This window comes from Nesoenas mayeri (genome assembly GCF_963082525.1).
Source record: "Nesoenas mayeri genome assembly, chromosome: 1".
NCBI classification, from domain to species: Eukaryota; Metazoa; Chordata; class Aves; order Columbiformes; family Columbidae; genus Nesoenas; species Nesoenas mayeri.
The window spans coordinates 115,555,952-115,573,133 of record NC_137541.1 but is presented as its reverse complement, the minus strand read 5'-3'; the positions used below and the strand labels follow the sequence as shown (position 1 = coordinate 115,573,133).

The following is a 17,182-nucleotide window of genomic DNA, read 5'->3' as shown; positions in this document are numbered from 1 at the left end:
AAAAATGCAGATGTAAGAGTAAAAACCTTCCTGCTAGCTTTATGTGTGTAAGTTTTGAGAAGCGTAAAGCTCTGAGTTTTGTCGGTGGAATTTGCACATTCCCCCTCTGCGATGATTCCTGACTTTGGGGACTGCAGGGAGCTCTCTGCAGAATGCGGGGCTCTCCGTGCTGCTTCGCACAAGCTACTCTGCTTGTGGGAAGCTGTGGTCTCCGCTGTGTCTCCTGTAGAAACACGACTTTCAGTGGCCCCCCTGACTGACTTATCTCAAAGAGGGTAACTAAGGCATATTGTAGAGATTTCGTGCTTTTGCCTTTTTTCCTCCCTTTTCCTTCAAGAAAAGAAATCTCCGCAGCAAGAAATAACTCAGACGTTTCTTTTTTTCCTCCTTTTTCCAGGAAGTGGTTCTGTATTGCTTGGAAAGCAAGGTGTGTGATGTGAATCATCGTGACAACGCGGGTTACTGTGCCCTGCACGAAGCCTGCGCCAGGGGCTGGCTGAGCATCGTGCGGCATCTCCTCGAGTACGGGGCTGACGTCAACTGCAGCGCTCAGGATGGAACCAGGTTAGCAGCACCCCCACCCCAGCACTGGAAGGGGTCACCAACACTATTTTTTTTTCTTCTGGGAGTTTTAATAAGTTTTTCGGGGTTTTTTTGTTTGGTTGGTTTGGTTTGGTTTTTGTTTTAAGAGTTTGTGAAATTTCAAGCTGCAGGACAGGAAGGAGTGATAGAAACTTGAGGTGCAGCCCTGCTCATTGTGCGCTCCATGTCCTTTGAGTTGTGCTGAAAGAGTGGCCTTTGCCTTGTTGGCAGGGTTACTTTTAAGAGCACTTCAGGTGTTTGTGGCAGTTGGGTGTGCGAGTGCTATATATGCTATATAAGAATGTTGTTTTGCTGAACTGTTTAACTATCTCCTCATTTTATATTTTGGATTTTTTTTTTCAATCCCGAATTAGCCTTTTTTAGTTTCACGGTGTAGTAGGGGTGTTTAGTTTCTGTGCTTGCAGAATAGATGGTGAGCTTTTCTTTTTTGCTTTGTGGAGACAGAAATGCTGCTCTTCCCGTTTTTTAAGCTGCTTGTGCATCTCCTAAAGTACCTCTTTGACCGCCTCTGCGGGGCTGACCTTGGGGTAACTTGTCCTCAGCATATGCAGAACATTATCCAGTCTATGCATTTTGGGGACAGGTCACTTCGTATTCTGTGAAGCTCCTGCGGCTTGTTATCTTAAATGGTGTATCACACTCATTATCACCATCCAAATAGCCGAGGAGGTAAAATTAGCATAACTAAGAGTCTGCCTCTTTTGTTTCTAAGCTCTTTATTTATTAACTTGGGAAGGGGGGAGTCAGGAAAACAAAAGTCCCAAGAAGGCTGGTTGGGATGGTCCATTAGAAGTTCGTGATGGTCAGTCGTTACCGGCCCATCGTGGCCCAAAGGGAACATCTCTGGAGAAACACTGAAACTCTGGCTGGATTGTCAGATTCCGTCTCCCTCCCCACTTTGTAAGAATTCTCAGCTCTCTAGGCTGCAAAACAGCCTCGTGTTTTCTGCTGCCTCCAGCCTTAATATGTGAACCATGCGGCAGTGGCAAGTTGCCATTGAAAGAATCTTAAATTTTTTTTGTCTTACTTGCTGGAATAACCTTTATAGAAAATTAACCCCAGGAAGTTTCTGACCAGTCTTAATCACATGCCAGTTCCGAGTCCACCTTTGATTTCTATTCACAGATGAAGCTGATTTTTCAAGAAAGAAACTTGGCTTCCGTACCCTGAAAAGTTGTTTTTGGGAAAATGCATTTCAGAAATTAACATAATAATGATCTGATCCTAAATGGTAATTTTAGAACTCTGCTATTGGTTCCCTTTCTTTTGTGATGGCAGACTTATTTTATGTTTGAAAATCTGCTCAACAGACAGCGTGAATCCAAGGTGCATCTAGTGTAGAAATGGGAGACGGTCTAGCTGCCCTGATTTGGTCAGGACTGAGAGCTTTTTGATAGGGCCAGACTTCTCTGTTTCTGTAGAGCAAATCATTACATGCATAAGATAAATCCCTTTTCTCTCTTAAAGCCTCAGTAAATTTTTCTCCTTTAAGTTTTAGGAGGAAAGAAGTGTCAGTCTTCCTCAACTGTGTTGCTTTTTACATACAAATTCCTGGACACCTTCACCCCTTTGAAAAAATATTAAAAGTCTTAAAAGCAAAAAAAACCAAACAAACCCACCATCAGAAGCTTCTCCCCCTCCCCTGCTTTTTTAATTAGTTGAATATGCCTTATTGCCCCCTCCACCACCCCAGAAACCCACTAGCCAAAGAGATTTTTGGTTGTGCTGAAAGCTCTGAAGTCTCTGGACAGTAGCAGTGGATGTGTTTAGTTCTGTTTAGCCAGTTATAGTAAATCCACATCGCGGAGTGATGTAACTGCATGGGCTGCGATGTACCTGCATTCGCTGCGTTTGTTCATGTGGCAGCCTGGGGTGACACTTGGATGCCAGCTGCCTGAAGCTTCAGTTTGCATTACTTGCTGCCTGCCACCTCTGTGGTCAGCTTTTTGAAGGGCGGTCTTTGAAAAGTTGTGACAAGTGAAGGTATGGCTTCAGTGTGCACGAAATGTCCATATGAACATGAAGGCTATAGGAAGTTCTGCGAAGTCGGTGTGTCTCGTAAGTCCTGTCTGAAGTGCTGCAGGTGCTCCCATCGATGTGGTGGTTTTGCATCCATGTGTAAGTTTTGAAAGTGAGGCAAAGACCTGAGCCTCTTGGTTTGATGGTGGCTTTTATGTACCTGCAGCCCATCTGTCATCTGAGTTCAGTCAATAAGATCGGCTTTCAGCCTCTGGTTCCTGATTACTATCAGAAATCTTCGCGAGGCCAAAACCAAACTGAGCACCAGACTGTGGTGGCAGGACAAGCAGAGGATGGTATTTGAAGGGTGTAGGTATGGTGGAGTTCTTCCCTTTACCCTCAGCTCAGTGCTGGGGCTCTGCCTGCATGCCTGCGGTGCACAGTGTCCCTCTGGCTGTCCTATTTGCAGCACATCTGGCCGGGCTAAGTGCGGGGGTCTGATATGTTTTTCCCCTGAAACTATGCTGATGGTGGTGGCTCTCCAAATGCAGCGCCTGCAGACTGTGAATACACAAGTACTCTGCTGCTTGAATTAGTGGCTAATCAAAGATTATCGTAGAAATGGGTGAGATCTTTAAGACCCGTCTCAGAGGTGCCACAGTCACTAAAGGCTCTTAATCGTCTTACCTATAAATAATAATAGACTGTGCTTAAGAGGTGAGTGCTTTCCTTCCCTGACAGGACCCCAGTAAGTGCAGTAGCTCAACAAGAGAGGGTTTGATGACCAGTGCCTGCTGTTTGCAAGGATGGCTGCTGCTGTATTTGTCCTCATCCTTGTTCTCCTCTTGCCTCCACATCATGCCCTAGTTGAACCAGCGCTGCTTTAAGAACAAAGCCGCATGCCAAAAATACAGGCATCTCCTGCCTGTTAGCGAGGCCTCTTCGTTGCTTCAGAGCCCGCTCGCTAGATTCGCTCTCCGCAGCCAGTTTTGCTTTATCCTTCTCGCTGGCTGCTGATGAGCTCAGCCTTTTTTATTTTTTCCCTGGGAGGACCATGCCAAGATGGCTCTCTCCCTGCCTCCTTTCAGCTGGTCTTGGCACAGTGATACCCTCCAGCAGCTAATTGCATTAAAGGAGAGGCAGCCGGTGTAGCTGCCCTCCCGCAACTTGTGTCTTGCCTCTTCCGTGGGGCAGCGTTGCGTAATAGAGTAGATGGAAATAAAAATAAAACGCCAAGATACGGTATTGCTCGGTGAGTTACGAGACCTCTTATTGCAGTGAGGAAGATTCTGATGGTGCCTGAAAGGCTGAGAGCAAACCCTGGCTGGTCTAAATAGTTTATAATTTTGGTGGTGGAATGATAAGCCCCCAGTGAAATGTTTTCCTAACTCTAGTAGCGGTAAAAATAGTAGGAAGAATTCGACAGTACACGAGAGAGGGTTGAGATGTGTGTCTCCGGTAGGATATTGCAGATCTCGAATGTCCCCAGATCCTTCTGGGGCCTTTCGAAGGGTTTGTTTTAGAAACGAGCTCTGCTACTGTTAACTGTACCATTAGGGATAGAGAGTGTTTATTTCCACAATGCTCAGGGCGGAAAAGATTATATGGGCAAAGCAGCCCAGGAGAGGACTCCCAGGGATCTTTTTTTCACATCTGAAAATGTTGCTGAATCCAGTAGTTACTTTTGCATCCTACAAAGAGGATGGTTCAGCTCTGCCAACACTGAAAAACACTCTTTCCTCTGCCGGCCCTGGTGGGAGAAGCAAAGGAGTAGCTGTGCCTTTTCATAGTCCTGCTTGTGAGCTTGCCAAGAAGCTGTGCTAGCCAGTAAAAGAATCTGTCAGTGTTCTGTTATTGCGTTTTTTTCCCCTGCCTTATCTATGGGGAATCTCCATTCCCCACACACACACACTGCCCAGTGTTTTCTTTCCTTCCTTCCTTTGCTTCCTTCTATTTATTGTTCTTCCTCCTTCTGCGGAGCTTTACTGCGCCTTTCCTTCCCCTTCCCTCTCTGAAGTCCTCTCTCGGTCCCGGAGCTCAGGCAACAGGCGACAAAGATGGGTCTGCCTGCACCACCACACCGAGCTGGGTGACCCATAGAGAGGGAGAGGGGGTCCAATTCCGGGGTTACAGCCCATGCGCTACAATTTTTCCTTTTGGGAAATGCCCAGGCACCCTTTAATAATCTCATCAGGGTGTCATTAAATTGACTGAAACACTGGGAGGTGATTTAGGTGCTGTTTTTCGTAAATTAAGGGATCATATTGAATTCGTTACGGCTTCAAAAGCCACTCAGGTAAATCAGTTAAAACAAACAAGCAAACAAAACCAAACAAAAAACACAACACAAAACCAACCCAAATCCCAAAACAAAACAAAAACACGCACAAGAAACCAAACAAAAACCCTCACGAACTCACAACACTCTGCACCCTCCTCCCTCCCCAACCAGAAAATCCTAATTCTAAAATAAAATGCAAACCAGTTTAAAAGTAAGACTACATTAAAGTGAGAGAGCGGGGGGAGAAAAAGTGTCCCCAGCATTTGGCGGCAGCTGTAACTCTCATCTATTCCCGGTGCCTGTTGCCAGACTTTTCAGCCAGGGATGCTTCGTGCCCAGTGGGGGACAGGAGGGTTTGCAGCAAGGCTGACCTTTCCACTGTAGATGCTCAGAGTGTCTTGACCCGACAGCTTGGGCCTCAGATGCTTGCTGACAGCCAGAAACACCCGATACTTTTTCAGCCTCTGTGTCAGCACCCCTGTTATTTGTTACCTCTCGCGGTGTATCGCCTCACATGTTTAGCGCTGGCTGGATCCGGGATGTGCTGTGCAGGGACACGATGCTGTGGCCGTCCCTCTGCAGAAGCAGAGTCAGTAGGTGGAGGTGGGAGGCTGAGGCTTGCAGGGAACCACAGGAACGCTGGATTCTCCAGCACCCTCTATCTCAAGGGTGTCATATAGTTTCAGTGTTATGTTAAAGACTTCCTTGAGAAACTGAGAAGGGATATCCTGACCCTTTGCAAGTGATCCTCATGAACCTATCTGTTCTTTACATTCAAAAGTGGCTTTGCAAAGTGGCATATCAAGCTTTGAAGGCGTGCATGTGTGTGGTGGTTTAACCCGAGCTAACTATATAACCACGATAGTCGCTCGCTCACTCTCCCTCCTCCAGCCCCCAAACGGGGGAGAGAATTGAAAGTGAAGGGGGAAACTTGTGGATTGAGATAAACACAGTTTAATAAAATAACGAAATAGTATACTACTACTACAATATATAGAATGGAAATAGAATATAAAATAAAAGATACTAAATGCAATTCCTCATGAACTCTGTTCACACCAAGCCACCAGGAAGCAGCACCTGGTCCCAAACAGCTGATCCTGGAGAGAGAAAAGATATAAAGGCAGAAAGGCCCAGAGGCCTCTGCAAAAACCACAGGCTGACAAAAGGCTGAACCAAAGAAACTCCTGAACAGAACTCAGCCAAAACAGAGCAGAACCTGAACAGGTCTCTGTCCCTCACTGGATGATCGCAACTCTCCTTAAAAATGGGATGGAATACTCTTATTGATCAGTCTGGATGTCAGTCAAGCCCCACCTAAGCCCCCTTTCCTTGATGCCTCACACATGTGGGCAGAAAGCTCTAAAAGGCCTTGGCTCCCACACAACAGCAATTAAAAACATTAGGCCTGTTCCAGGGTGTTACCTTATTTTTCTCTCACTAAATCCAAACAATGACCGAAAAAGAAACGTTTCGATGACAAAACCCAAATGTTTCTAACCGCATGAGGAAAATTACCTCGCTTTCAGTCAAACCAGCGCAACGCATTTCGCTCTCTGGTGCTGTGGGTCTGGGGGGTGGCACGAGCTGCGTTGGGGACTGTGCTCGGCAGCTCGGGGGTCACCTGCTTGTTCGCTGTGTGGGTGGCCTGGGGTGTGCAGGAGGCAGGCATTGTGGGATGAGCCCTCTCTCCATAGGGAACGAGCCACAAAACTTCCAAGCGCACCTCCTCATGTTGATATAGCGTGCAGATGTCAAAACCAAAACTGCATACGGCTTTCCAGCTAGATGTGGGCGAGAGTGCTTCACGTGTGACGCGCTCTTCGCTCTATGTCACAGCCTACTGGAAAGTACTTGGAGTAAACACGCTTGGGACATACTTCTTTTTGAGGTAGATCAGTCCCCCTCCTACTGGCAGTGCTGTGTGATAGATGGGGCTGGTCTGATCTGCCTCTCCCGCCCAGAGCTCACATGGATGGCAGCCCATACCAAAGCAGTGGTGACATAGAGGGGACATTGCTGTGTGTGGCATGAGGAGTGGTGGGATGTGGTGGCCTCCTTGCCGGAGGGAATTTAATCCCTAGTCATTAACCAAGAATTGTTTGGCCGACTGGTAGAGGGAGCTGAGGGTTTTGCTTGTCTGTGCTTCCAGGTGACTTCTCCTTGTCACATCGTTTTGAAAGCCTTCCAAGAAAGCAGTATGTGATCCTAGTAAAAGTCCTTCTTTACATCTCTTGCCTTTTAATACATCTGTTTGAGAGTTTGAAAGCCTTGTTGGGGGGTAGCGATGTTGACAGTGTAAAGGAGGAGGAGTGCAGAGCTGAGTTGAACTGCCATGGCCACTGGTCATATATTGGACTCCCCTTTCAGTTTCCTCTTCATTGCTGTCTAGGGAAGAGATGGGACTTTAACACATCTTCATTAGTCTGAAGGGTAATATGTTCTACTTCCAGTCTACTCTTCATTTCATATAATCAATTTTAAAGGCAAAAGTTAATGCAATTTATAATTAGTGATAAGGAATTCTAAACCTGGAATTACAGGCATGCGTATTAATGAATAATCCTTCTGTAGGCTCACAAAATGTATATCTGAGCTTGTATAGATTGCTCATGCCACGTAGAATGCGTTAACTTCTGGGTGGACTAAACTTAAAATAACATGTGTTTCTGTCCTGTGAGTAGAAGGGTTGAATTGTGCTCTAAATATATTCACAAGTGCTATTTAAAGAGGATATAGTGCAGAAGTTTAATTCCCAGTGAATTTTCGTAACTTATTTCTGTGTACATAATTTAGGAGCTTTGGGTAACTGATTTCCGCACTAGCTCAGAGACGGGCTGAATGAGCCTTTACTCCACAACACGCTGTTAAATTGGCAGAGATTTGGAACGGTAGAGTGACTTGTAGGAAAATGATGTTTGTGAGGCTCCATGCAAACTCCTGCCTTCTGTTACAGCGGCGTAATTATTTTACTGGCCCTCAAAATATGTACAGCAGTGAATAGACGTAACAGAAATATCTGCTGTGAGCAGTCTGACTGTGAATTCAAAGACAAGAGGGGAGGGGGATGGTGTGCAAGTAAAACCAACGATGAGATGATTGGCAGCTGTATTAACAGTGTTATTTTCTATAAATAACTTTGATCTGAAGTCAGAAGTTTCTTGTCAGATACATTTGCATAATACTATCGAGTCAAAGTGTAACGCCGTGATCTTTTTTATTTCCCTAGACCAATCCATGATGCGGTCGAAAACGATCACTTGGAAATCGTCCGCCTGTTACTGTCTTATGGTGCTGATCCAACGCTTGCGACCTACTCGGGGAGGACCATCGTGAAGATGACCCACAGTGAGCTCATGGAGACCTTCCTCACAGGTGCGTGGCTGTGTTGCTTGGGGCTCTGCTGGATGTACTGCCGGGAATGGAGGGGGTACACGTTCCCTGGCCCCCCAAAGTCCCTGCTGCCCAGCGGGGATGGCTCCATGCTGAGGAGAGTGAGGGTGCAGCAGCTCCCTCTCTGCCTGCAAAAACCCAGCGGCTGCAGGTGGGAAGCGTAGCCATACGTAGGGGGTCCTAGTTGAAACTCTTATTAAGTCATAAGGGTTATGCCTCTATCAGATTTGATAGGTAGGGGGTTAGCAGGCTGTGTCAGTGCCTTCACTTTTCTTTTGAAATGAAAATAATAAACTTGCTAGATTGAATAGCTGTTTGTTAAATATAAACATGTTTTCCCGTCGTCTTGCTTTTTATCCTTCTAGTACTCGTCTTTTTGCAACTTCCACCTCATTTTGTATCCGAAATGCTGTAAACCAACCTATATTAAAGGCTCTTGTCTTTAAATGTCTCCATGTTCTAACATGGTTTTATGTTGTGGGTTTTTTTTCCTGTTACTTTTGGATAAAGACACTTGCATTACCTAATAACTGATCTCTGAAAATGTTTGCAATGTTCATAGTCAATGAGTTTAAGTGCTTATCCACTTACCTGTTTAAATGGTGCAGTGTAGAAAGTGCATAGGTGTATCAGGACTCCAGTCAAGTCCAGTATCTTGGACTTCTTAACATCTTGAGTCTCAGTAGAAAAGAATTAACATCTTCTGAACGTATCTCTATGGAAAAACCTTTTCCATCAGTTTCTTTGGGGACCCTGTTTTGCACCCAAGTTGGTGTCCACAATAACTGTGCAGGCTAAAAAGTGTGGTACATGCTGTCTTTCACAAAAATAAAATACTGCTCTTGGTTTATCAAGCTTAAGGTTGGGTCTGTCCCTGTTAGACCTTGGGTGATTATTTGATGTGATGGGTCATAAACTGATGTGATGGGAGAAAGGATGCAGGAGAAAAGCAAATTCCGGGGATATTAGTGAGAATGGTGTGTATATGCTGTTGTTAGTAGCATGAGCATCAGGTGTGGGGGTTTTTTGACGGAAGGTATGGAGGATACACAGTTAGACTGTATGACACATGGTCTGCTAAACTTGCCAGCTTTTTGTTCTCATCAGTATGTTTTTGTTGTTGTTTTTTCCTCTCCAGAGTATTTAACTGACCTGCAAGGTCGAAGTGTTGATGACCCTGGTTTGTACTGGGATTTCTATGGCAGCTCTGTGTGCGGTGAGCAAATGTTACCCTTTATTTCTTTGTATGCGGAGACTTTCAAAACACGCAGCACGTGCGGGTGGGGGCTGTTTTGTTTTTATGGTAGAGGAAGCTAGGAAGGAAGCAAACTGATTTTATTTACAGATCACGTTATTGGAAGAAAAAGCAAGACCTGCAACAGTCTCTTCAATGCTGACTTGGCACCTTTATTCGTTTTTATTTAGATCCAAAAGATGAATCTGGATTTGATATCTTGGCAAATCCTCCTGGCCCAGGTGATGAAGATGAAGATGGCTTTAGCGATGTCTTTGAATTTGAATTTTCGGATGAGCCTCCCTTGCCATGTTACAACATTCAAGTGTGTCTCTCTCAGGGGTAAGAAAAACACAGGGTTTGGGGTAAAAATAGCTGAGATGATCTGCTTGAGATGGCAGCAGTTTGTGTCTGTGGGGAAATGTGTTTGCATTTATTTAACGTAAATGAGAGAGCAATTCCATAACTGCTGGGCTTTTTAGAAATGAGCTAATAGGAGATGAGGCGGGGAAAGGCTGACTTGTCAGGGCTGTGTTTTGAGTGCCATACTGCTGAGCTGAACAAACAATCTCTGAACACAGATTCTTTCCCTTCACCCCAGGCCAGGCATCTTGGTATAACATACAAAAATACAAGTGCTTCTAGCACTTGAATTTGGTTATGACGTTTGTAAGGTGTTCCTAATTTTATTTAATGGGCTTTTCTGTTTTGCTGAGCGGACACACTTCTGTGGATTCAAGAATGACACTGTTACGGCTGTTCTAGACTTTGCAGCAAAACTGGATAAAGCCCTGAATCATATTGAACGAAGAAACATATTGCAGAAGATACTATGATACTTAATAATAAACAAAGACCTGGAAAATTTTATCATCCGTTATACTGAAGATATAAATTAGCTTCATAAACAGCTGCTGTTTGTCATTTGAACCAGTTTTGATGACAGCCATGGGAAAAATTGTTTTAAATATTCATCACGCAGGAGCGTGGGTTTTAGCATTTTTTTAATTTGAGTTATGTATATAACTTAAGTTGTTCGAAGTGGACGAGTACAAAGGTTGAATTAAAAACTGTATTCTTAATCTGACAAAACCCCCTCTGTTGACTTGTACTTAATATTGGCATCTCTGGAAGTCAGAGGTGCTGAAATTTCTGATTATAACTCTAAACCATCTCCTAACTTGCTAAATGGGAGTTGGGCTCAGCCAGGTGAACCTTGACCTGTGTGGGCAGCTTTCGGGATGGCTGCTGACCCATGTGTGTGCTCAGGAGCCTGGGGTTTAGAGGCACCAGTGCCCCTGCACGCCTGGTCCCCCTCCTTCCCCAAAGCTGTGGGCAGCCCTTTGATGAATAAATACCTGTTACATTTCCCCCCGAGGCTATGGCCTCGAGTTCAGGGGGATTGTTTGTGTGGGTACGGTTGGGGAGGGTTTGTCACATAGCGATACGGTGAAGAATCGAGAAGCCTGTGGCTTAATGTTGGTTATTGGAGCTTCTTTGTCTTTCGCTTCCACAGACCGCGAAACTGGCTTCTGCTCTCAGACGTGGTGAAGAGGCTAAAAATGTCATCTCGCATCTTCCGCTGCAACTTCCCCAATCTGGAAGTTGTCACCATCACGGAGGCAGAGTTCTACAAACAGACTTCCCTCAGCCAGTTGTTCTCTTGTGCTACGGACCTTGAAGCTTTTAACCCGGAGAGCAAAGAGCTGTTGGACTTGGTAGAGTTTACAAGCGAACTCAAGACTTTGCTCGGCTCCTCGCTTCACTGGTTGCATCCGCACGAGGACCCTCCCTTTGACATCCTCTGGTGAACCATCAGGCCGTTTAATGTACAGTGCTCTATACAGTTACTTCTTTATGTATATGTGTTCAAATGCAATTGTTTCTGTAAAGAAAGGACACTATTAAATATAAAAATATCTTTCCTTTATATAAGAGATCTGAATTCCAGTTGGACGGATTTTGGAAGAATTTTTTTTTAACTTCAATCAGTTTTTACAAAATTGTTATATAACGTTTCTTTAAATGCACACAGGCTTTGGGATAAGTTTGTTATTACTCGGAACACGTTTTTTTTTTTAAAGAACACACCCACACATTGACTTTGTTTCATACAAAGCACTGATTACACAGAACATACTTTTTCTAGGTGATGTGATCAAAGTCATGTGGCTTGTTTGGGAGATAGAATTCGGTAAGGCACTTGGTGATATTATTTTTGGTTTTTTGTTTACAGAATTACCTGCTTTGGCCAGGTAAGCACTATTGAATATAATTCAGTAGTTTGTAATATAAATTAAACCATATCCATACGCATCAACTAATTGTAAGAACTTTTATATCCTAATTTAAAAGCTGTGAAATTTAGTTTTCACACATCAAACCGGATTGTTTATATATGTTTAAACATTTTATGCTCTTTATTTAAAGAAGACTTTGAACTATTTTTTCTGTACCTTGTAAAATATTGAAAAACTAACATATGTTGAAGTTGCTTGAAACTGTACATAAACTAAATTTTCTGAATTGTGTGTTTATGTTTGAGATCTGTGTTTTAACTTTGTAAGTAAATCTCCTGCCTTTGTATTTATATTTTACAAAAATTTTCTTAAAGGCAATAAAACTGTTGAGAAATGAAGAGGCTAAAGTGACTCCCAATGATTCCGTGCCTGGTTGCAAAATGAGCTCCGACTCGTTAATGTTTATTGAAAGGAGGCTCCGCAAGCGGTTCCTGAAGCGGAGCAGCGCTGGCACAGGTGCTGGCGAGCAGCTGATGAAATCTGAGGTACAATCTGCCTCAGCTTTCTAAATTCAAGGTTACAAGAAAACATCAGGCAGGCACCTTTTGTGGGACAGAGGTTTAGAAGCGGTATTCACAATACTTTCTGCATCGCCTTTTGGTTAGAGAATTGTGAATAGGTTCAATTATTTTCCCTTCTTTGTCATCATTTTAAGTTGAATTGACTCAATTCTTCTATCTGCAGAGGGGAAGAAAATACTACTAAGCTAAATGCTTTAGTTCTAATGTATAGCCTTAAAGCTGTGAGCACCTTTTGGACGGATCTAAAGGGAGATCGAACAGAATGTGACTTTTACACAGCTTGAGAACTTGCACCTTAGGAGGCTGAGCTCCCTGGGCTTGGGCAAGCCCTCTCTTACGGGTTTGGGTCTGCCCTTTGTGGAAAGAAGTTCTTGCTGTGCTCTGAGTTTTGCTTTGGGGCTGTTTTTAACAGTAGTGTGGCCTGTGATAGCCAAACGCTTCAGCTGAGACATTTAAATCGTGCTGCTCTTATGAGGGCCAGGACACCCACCAAAAGGGTCTTGAGCAGAGCACTTCGTACATCTGAGGAAAACACCTGGAAAAAGTTTCTCTGTGGAGCAGCAAAACTCAGAGGTTTTGATTAATGGTCAGTGTACTGCAGGCTAAGTCTTTGCTCTTGGGGGAGCTGAAGAGACGGTGTGAATTACCCTGGTCCTGAAGGTAAGGGAGAAGGATGCCTTGTTCATGAAGGTGCCCCAGAGGGAAAGATGCAGAGGTGATGCCTCTTGCGGTGTGTTGCCAAACGCTTGTACTGTGTGGTTTACTGTGGGAGTGCTGCAGGGAGTCAAGGTGGTTTTGTAGTTGAGCCAAGAGATGAAAGAGGGGTCCGATGGCTGCTGCTGGCAGCTGAAAGTCCTATTTCCACACAGGACAGGGAATTTTTAGTCCTAATACAACCACCGACATCTCTGCCCAGACTTTGGATAAGGATGATGATGGTGTCTCCTGTACAGCTTACAACCACACCCTGGGTTTCCTTTAAGCCAACCTTCAGCTCTGCAAGGAACTGAGACACAGACATCCCTACTCTCCAGTGCTGGCTGCTTTTACATCCTGATTTTCTGGGGAAGCAGAGGAGGGCCAGAAAAATGAAGGTAAGGGAGGACGTTAAAAGCAATTGTTACAGACGCGTTTATCTGATCAGCTGCGTAATGCTTGGATGGTTTGAGCTGAGCATAAATCAGCTTCATACCATGTCTAGGGGTGCATGGCAGAGACCTCACTTTTTGCAGTGCCCTGCAGGCAAACAGCAGATTGATGCAGCTTCCACTTTTGGCCAGCTCCTCAATGATCCTGAGCATGTGCTCCCCAAATGTCTGCGCTTAGTCAGCTTTCCACTATCTCCACTGAGTACAGTTGGGCCTTCTCCATGCTGGCGCTGGCATCCGTGCTGAAATACAGTAACAGCCTCATGCTGTTGTAATGCAAGCATGTGCCTGCCCCAGGGCCCGTCGTCTGCGCTCTAAAAATAGGGCTGTGGCGGGGAACACCTGATCACAGTCCTGTCCCTTAACATAATGCAATAATTTTATCTTCTAGGATGTAATTTTTAAAGAGACTTTGCTGTGTGAGGGTCCTTGAGAGAGCACGGAGGTTTCAGTGAAGGAGGAGGGCAGCATCCTGTGCTGCTGGGTGCATGAGCCTGGCTAGGCTGTTATGGGATGGGCTGGCTGCACGTGTAGTTTTATCATAGAATAGTTTGGGTTGGAAAGAACCTTCAAAGCTCATCTAGTCCAACCCCCTGCCATGAGCAGGGACATCTTCAACTAGATCAAGTTGCTCCAGAGCCCCGTCCAGCCTGGCCTGGAATGTCTCCAGGGATGGGGCATCTACCACCTCTCTGGGCAACCTGTGCCAGTGTTTCACCACCCTCATTGTAAAAAAATGTCTTCCTCATGTCTATCCTGAATCTCCTCTCTTCTAATTTAAAGCCATTACCCCTCGTCCTATCACAACAGACCCTTCTAAAAAGTCTGTCCTCATCTTTCTTATAGGACCCTTTTAAGTTCTGAAAGGCCACAATAAGGTCTCTCTGGAGCCTTCTCTTCTCCAGGCTGAACAACCACAACACTCTCAGCCTGTCCTCACAGCAGAGCTGTTCCAGCCTCTGATCATTTTTGTGGCCTCCTCTCCAACAGGTTCATGTCTTTCCCGTACTGAGGCTCCAGAGCTGGACACAGGATTCCAGGTGGGATCTCACCAGAGCAGAGCAGAGGGACAGAATCACCTCCCTCAACCTGCTGGCCACGCTGCTTTTGGTGCAGCCCAAGAGACGATCACCTTTCTGGGCTGCAAGTGCGTGTGGTTGTGCAGTAGGTGAGCCAAGGGAACAGTTACCTTGGGGAGAGGAGCAATGGCAGCATGCCTGCAGGGAGTGAACTCTGTGACAGTAAATGTAGGCAGGGGAGTGGAAACACCGGCTGCCTTGACAGCACGGGGAAGGGCCAAATTTTGCATGGCATAGAGCCGGGGACTGAGCTGGCTCCAACCAGCATGGCAGGGCAGGGCTGGGAGGGGGCCGATGTTCAGCATTTCAGCTTCTGGACTCTTGCTGCTCTCTTTTAAAACACTTTCCTGTGCATCCTCCTTGGACCAAAGACACTTGCTTCATACCGCTGGCATTGCTCCAGGTTAATAAAAAACGAGGAAACAGAAACGCAGCCTTTGGGGATGGTAAAACCCTGCCAATCCCGTGTCCTGCTTTCTGCAAGGTGAAAATGTGGTGTTGATGCTGTTGGGGCCCAAGCCAAGGTGTTTCCTCGAATTTCCCCTGCTTATCACTTGGATTTGCTTGGCTGGGAGATTCTGCTGCCTCGTGGAGGTATTGGAGAGCCACTGGTGCAATAGGGGAAAACCCCATCTTCAGCTGGAGCTGGCAGGTGAGCCTCACTGAAGGGAGTTTCCTTTGTCAAATTTTACTTGGTGCTGGCTGGGAAATCCCAGGAAATACCGGGCTCGGGGCTGGCTGCCTGACAGGGCGATGGAGTGGGAGGGGAAGCCACAGCATAGGCAGTGTTGGGAGGTTTCCCCCAAGATAAGTGATGCTGCTGAGGACAGCAAAATATTGAACTTCTCCTTTGCCTTCTTGCCTTACCCAAGAAGACTGGAGTCTGCATAGTGGGATCAGCACTGAGAGTTTCCCATCTAAGTTATTTCTCCCTGTGGACATTCTTCTCGTTTCTTCTGCTTTGCTGTTTTCTCCCCCTTTTGCTCTGGTGGTCTGGCTGGACACTTGTGCCAAAGACACTGATACAGTGGGTGGCAAGCAAGGCACAGAGGCATTTGGTCCTTGTTTGTGCTCTTTGGGGAGCAATCTTCTAAAGGGAGAGCCTAGATACCCACTGGAAGCCCAACCCAGCTTCTAGTTTTTAGGATCACAGGAGCAGAATGGAAATTGTCTTAAAAACTGCTCCCAGGGGCAGTGCTCACGCCATGAATCAAAGAGTTTGGAGCTGACTCCTCCCTTCATTTCTGTGCTAAGTAACAAAACTATAGATGAGACCCATCATTTGTGCATTAATATGAACAAGGTGTTAGGGAGTGGTAAATGCAGGCATCTGCCATTCCCAGGCTCTGCAGGGCTGCTGGTAAACATTCAGCATCATTTCTTCAGTTCGTACAGGAAAAAGGCACACATTGCTACTTTAAACTTGTACAGATACAAGCTAACTGAAAAAATAGCATGATATCTGTTTAAAATTGTTTGCAGAACGTCGTATTTTCATTTCAGTATGGGTCCTGTGTTGGTAGGAGAGGGCTTGGTACCACTACACAAGCCAGAAGAGTTGAATGCCACAGTTGTGAAGACATGTATTAGGTCTTTTCTCAAAGTGCTTATTCACTATTGCATTTCTGCTGGAAGGAGGGGCAGGAGAAGAAAGTGACGAGAATCCAGCAACTTTCACTTTGTGAGCTTGTAATGTTGTCAGGAGAAAAAAAAATCCCCAAGTAGATCTGAAGAAGATGAAGTTGTCTTTAAGTACCGTGTCTAGATGTCCACGCTGTCTTCCCACCTACATCAGTCTTGTTAGTTCTGCATTTCCCCCGTTAGTGTGCTTTGCATGGGTTCACTGTGATTGCAGAGTGAAAAGATCGTATTTTCCTGCAAGTTAAGTGTGATGGATCATTAGGAGCAATGCTGCCTTCTTCCCTTGGGGGTGAAGGCAGCGTGCTGCCTGTTCCTGGTTTGCCAGCCCTGAAGCAAACCTTGTCCACACCATGTGCACATTTTGCTCCAGCAGACCGATGTGACTGTAGATGGTTGCTCTCTTGAGCCAGGTATGAACCACAAATCTGTCACTAAATAGATTTTCCTTTTGTTGTCACATTAATTTGCAACTCATTAATAGTGACAGCAGTGAGGTACCGCACTGATGCAGATTTGCATATTCATGACCAACTTATTATTAAACAAATAAGATTTCCCTAGCTGAGGAAGCACCCAGAGTAATGCCACATTGTGCATTATATCAGCCTGGATGTTTTATTTTCTCTTTAATATGTTAATAGATGCAAGGGGTGCTCTTTTTTTTTTTTTTTTTAAGTAAATGTGCATCTATAAAATAACACTTAATTTAAAATATCAGAATCGTTTAAACAGCAATCCATTAACAAACCTGCCAATAATTGAGAAGGAATACCTATTTAATGTTCAAATCAATTAATCAATTCTAACTGCTGGCTTTGCTGCCTAATGACCATAACGCAGGCAGTACCAGCAAGGCACAACCAAGTCACTGTACCAGCGAGGTGGGCGAGGGGCAGACAGCTGATCCCGTGTTTTATGGTGCGTTACGGTCAAATGGTTTGGTTTTCATAGTTGCTCGTGTTTCTTTCCCTGGCTCAGCCCTGGGGAGAAGGAGGCCAAAGCTCCAGCACTCGCTGGTGTCAC

At 45.2% G+C, this 17,182-nt stretch overlaps 1 protein-coding gene across 4 annotated transcripts in view; it reads left to right on the top strand.

Moving 5' to 3' along the window:
- Positions 1-12,043, top strand: part of BCOR (BCL6 corepressor) — a 58,535-nt gene extending 46,492 nt beyond the window's left edge. For all 4 annotated transcript variants that reach the window (XM_080347963.1, XM_080347961.1, XM_080347964.1 and 1 more), the window contains 5 exons: positions 398-564; positions 8,073-8,218; positions 9,375-9,452; positions 9,662-9,812; positions 10,987-12,043. In XM_080347963.1, the coding sequence (XP_080204089.1) occupies positions 398-564; positions 8,073-8,218; positions 9,375-9,452; positions 9,662-9,812; positions 10,987-11,281 (837 nt within the window). In that variant the 3' untranslated portion in view covers positions 11,282-12,043. The remainder of the gene's footprint in view (positions 1-397; positions 565-8,072; positions 8,219-9,374; positions 9,453-9,661; positions 9,813-10,986) is intronic.
- The last annotated feature ends 5,139 nt before the right edge of the window (positions 12,044-17,182 follow it).